The following is a 4,478-nucleotide window of genomic DNA, read 5'->3' as shown; positions in this document are numbered from 1 at the left end:
ATATCATTTCACTTCACATTTAATAATACAATTGTATATTTGCCTTTATTATAACTTTTAAATTTGTATATTTTCATAACAAAAAGAGGTATGCCATAATCCATTTAATATCATTTAATCAGGTTTAACTTTTTTTTATTACAAATTATCAAAATTGCACTAAATAGATTTATTTATATATATATTAATTGTTTTAAACTAATAATTTAAAAAGTTATAAACATAAAAGTTAATTTATAAATTTCATGTATACCACAGGACATAATATTAAATTACTTCAAGATAATTATAATACATTTTTTTAAAATATATAAAGTCCCAAGATATTTTCATAACAAGAAAATGTATGTTATAACTCATTTAATCTTATTTACTCAGGTTTAAATTTTTTTTAATACAAATAATCAAAATTGCATTAAATATATATATATATATATATTTTTTTTTTAATTTTTTTAAACGAATAACTTTAAAAGTTATAAACATAAAAATTAACTTATAAATTTTATATATACCACAAGACAAAATATTAGATTATTTCAAGATAACTATAATGATTTTTTAAAAAAATTTATAAAGTCTCGTGCATAGCATAAGTTACTACTAATTTTAAAGCACGTGTTACACCCTTCTTCACAATTTACAGATTAAAAATAATGCAAGAGGCTTTATTACACATTAAAAATAACTGTTTCCATTCATATTTAAATTACACCCTTCTTCACAATTTAAAATTTTTATTTAACTCATTGTGCCCCTCTTAATCCCAACTATATCATCATCCTCAACACCTCCCTCTCTTTTTACACCCATTAACCTTTCAAAACTCTAAATTTGTAACTATCACCTTTTTCACCCAGTAGCCCACCATCAGTTTCGACTGCCACAACTAACCTTTCCACACCCATTGCCTGAAACAACTGCAATGATCATCTCTTTCATTTTTTCAAGGAAATCGAAATAAGCATCCCTCCAATGTTTCTTGATTATCAAAGTGCCACAAACTCCCCAAAAACCCACAAAGAATCCCAATACTATGGTGAGGGAGAACCATAGCTTTTCAAACTTGCCCTCATCATTTGTGTCTTCTTTATTATCCCTGCTAGGAACTTCCCCACCATCATTGCTACAATTAGTTGTCAATGGAAGCCCACAAAGAGCAAGATTACCCTCATAAATTGATGGATCGATGAGAGTTTGTAACTGGTTGCCTGTGGGGATTTTACCTGACAGGTTGTTATATGATAGGTTCAAGTGATTCAAAAAAGTCAAAGATGCCATGCTTGATGGAATTGGCCCTGAAAGTTCGTTCTTTGAGAGGTCAAGTGTTTCTAATTGTTTCAGGTTTCCAATCTTCTCTGGTATTGTTCCTCTCAAATGATTCATTGATAAGTTCAAGGTACCAATATTGAAGAGGCTTGTTAGTTCCTCAGGAATAACTCCAGACAAATCATTGCCGGAGAGATCAAGATTATTCACAAGGTAAAGGTTCGAATCTTGATATTCAAATGTTCTTCCCTTTGTAACTACCTCCAAGTACGCTTGGTATCGCGTCTTTTCTGAATTAAGCTCAATTTTCATGCCACTCAGATTACCAAAACAAGGTGGAATTATTCCTGATAGCTTATTTTGTGAAAAATCCAATATGTGAAGTGTAGAAAGGGTACATATCTGTGAAGGAATGTTTCCAGTGAAGGAATTATTCCGCAGACGGAGAATTAACAAAGAAGGCATACTTTCTCCTATCCAAGCTGGAATGTATCCAGATATTTGATTGTCACCAATATCAATGGTAGCCATGACCGTACAGTTTTGCAAGGCAGAAGGAACTTCCCCTGAAAGATTGTTCTTAGAGAGCAATAAGAATCTGAGAGAATTTAGGGAACCTATTGAGCTTGGTATTGTACCAGATAGACGATTGTTTGACATATCAATATAGTACAAGTCTGGCATATCATTCCAAAAGTCAGGAATTCTTCCGGATATATGATTTTTTGAGATGTCTAGGTTTGTCAAAACATTTAGGTTACCTATGCACAAGGGAATGCTACCATTTAGAGAGTTCTTAGACATATCTAAGTCTGTCAACTTGGGCATTACTTCACCAATATTTAAAGGAATTGGTCCAGAGAACGAGTTGTTCCTCAGATATAGTGAACTCACATTGGAAGACCAGAGTGGAAATGGACCCTCAAAGTTGTTTGAACTCAAATCAACATTGGACAAGTCGTTGAACCTTAATGAGTTAGGCACTTGTCCACTTAAGTGATTATAACCCACATCTAATTCATTGAGTTGTAAATCCAACTTCCAAAACCATTCTGGTATGGTGTCTGAAATTCTAGTATTTACGAGAACTATTGTGTTCAATTCATTTTGATTTCGAAGCCAAGTTGGGAATTTGGGGCCCAACTGGCATGATATGATGGAGATGTATGTGAGTTTGAAAGGAGGAAGCCAATCAGAACTAATGTTGAAAATCACCGAAATATTTGACCATCCTTCATGCATTGAGAACTCCCTTAAGCTTGAGAGATTCGCAAAATGAGCTTCAGTAATGACACTTTCCCATGGATTCTCAGAGAGCTCTAGCACAACCAATGACTTCAATTGCCCAAGACTTTGTGGGATGTTCCCTCCCATTTGATTGTTGGAGAGGTACAATTCCTCCAAACAGGACATATTTCCGATGGAGTTTGGAATAGAACCTTTGAACAAGTTATTCCAAAGAGCAAGATACTGCAAACTCTTTAGGTATCCAAATGAATTGGGCAGATTACCGGTCAGTTGATTGTATCCCAAGTCTAATGACTCTAGGCTACTATTATTGGGGCAACTAGAAAAACCATTCAACATTTCAGTAACCTCACCACTGATTTCGTTGATAGAAAGTTTCAACATGTGCAAATTGCAAAGCTTACCCAGACTTCTAGACAACCCACCATGGAAATTGTTGGAGCTGAGATCAAGTTGGGCAAGGGTACTAAAATTAAACAACCAGTGGGGTATTGTGGTGTTGAAGCCATTGTTGGATAGGTCAAGTACTGAAAGGGATGTAAAATTAATAAATTGGAGAGTGGGTGGAAGACTAAAAAGTTGACACTGAGGCAAGTGCAATTCTAAAAGGGAAGGAAGCATATTAACAGTTTGAAGCCAAGACGATGAAGCCTTGCTAAGGTCCACACCTCCCAAATTAAGGTACTTCAAGGAAGAAAGACTTGATGTCCATTTCAAATCATTGCCATTTAATTCAGCAAAGAGTGAGCTGAGATCAAGATAAAGTAAGTTTGAAATGTTTCCGAGATTTGGCGGGATTGTCCCACCAAAAGATGCACCAGAGAGATTAAGATATCTTAACTTTGTGAGGGATCCAAAGAAAGTTGGGATTTGGATCCCTCCAAAGTTATTCATGCTCAGGTCTAAGTAACGCAAATATTTCAAGTCGAGCAAAGAAGGATCGATCTTACCTCCCAGTTCGTGACCTGTTAATGGGTTACGAAGGTTGAGCCCGATGACATTTCTAGTTTTGTTGTTGCAAGTCACTCCACTCCACGTACAACAATTTTCTCCCATCCATGAAGAGAGTCGGCTTGATGGATCGGTGAGACCTTGTTTGAGCTTGAGAAGTGCTTGCTTCTCATTTTCTATGCAGGAGCTGAGTTTAATGGTTTCAAGGAACAAAATAATGAAGAAGAGAAGTTGAAGGGTGCCATTTTGCAGAGCCATTTGTGTGCTAATGCAATAGTATGCTCCAATGAGATTAAACTTTTGTGTGTTCTTTGTCATAGCCCACTGCATATATATATAGATTAAACTTATCTGTTGGGTAGTTTAGTCATCATGCAGTTTAATTTAATGGATTTGGACAAGGCATGGGTTAGAACTATCTAATCTTCTAGCCTGGAGGTTGAAGTGGGAACATGTATTGGTGTAATTTTTCTATGTATTTTTTTTTTTTTTTTTTGAATTGGAAAAAGGACGTTTTGTGAGACATTACAGCATCGTGGGCTTTAGTCTCGAAGTAACCAGTTCTCAACTATATTTAACCCAATCTATAGAAAGGAACTCACCACTGAAACACCAATGGAACTTGCCACACGTTACAAAAGAGTCAAAGTTTCTATATAAAGTTGGCGCTTGAGGACTTGGACTTATAGTGATTTGATTTTGATTATATTATTATTATTATTATTATTATTATTATTATTATTTTGTAACGAGAGTATTCACTACTTTGTCTTTGACTAATTGTTGGGTACATGCAATTTCTCAGAAGGAATCACGTGTCTAATGAGATCAAATTAATAACATATTATTCCAAAAATATTTATCGTAAGTAATCTTGTCACTCAAAAATAACTTTTGAGATTAACTTTTGAATTTTTTATTATAAACAAAACATTTGTTTTCAATGACATGACTAGGGAGGTTTTTCCATACCTTTCTTAACATTTATTTAATTTATTTTCTATGTAGTG

General features: G+C 34.3%; 1 protein-coding gene across 1 annotated transcript; it reads right to left on the bottom strand.

Moving 5' to 3' along the window:
* Positions 1–651: 651 nt before the first annotated feature.
* On the bottom strand, positions 652–3,958 carry LOC114271188 (receptor-like protein EIX2). Its single transcript, XM_028212798.2, has one exon. The coding sequence runs from the start codon at positions 3,796–3,798 to the stop codon at positions 871–873; it is 2,928 nt and encodes a 975-aa protein (XP_028068599.2). The 5' UTR covers positions 3,799–3,958; the 3' UTR covers positions 652–870.
* Positions 3,959–4,478: the final 520 nt, after the last annotated feature.

The sequence above is a fragment of the Camellia sinensis genome, chromosome 10 (genome assembly GCF_055761805.1).
Source record: "Camellia sinensis isolate YWXY chromosome 10, ASM5576180v1, whole genome shotgun sequence".
Classification (NCBI taxonomy): Eukaryota; Viridiplantae; Streptophyta; class Magnoliopsida; order Ericales; family Theaceae; genus Camellia; species Camellia sinensis.
The sequence above is the reverse complement of the archived record's forward strand: the minus strand, read 5'-3'. Positions and strand labels throughout refer to the sequence as shown.

What these genes read in the sequence shown, in the direction of transcription:
- LOC114271188 (XM_028212798.2), bottom strand. Translation starts at nt 3,798, where the DNA reads ATGCAGTGGGCTATGACAAAGAACACACAAAAGTTTAATCTCATTGGA.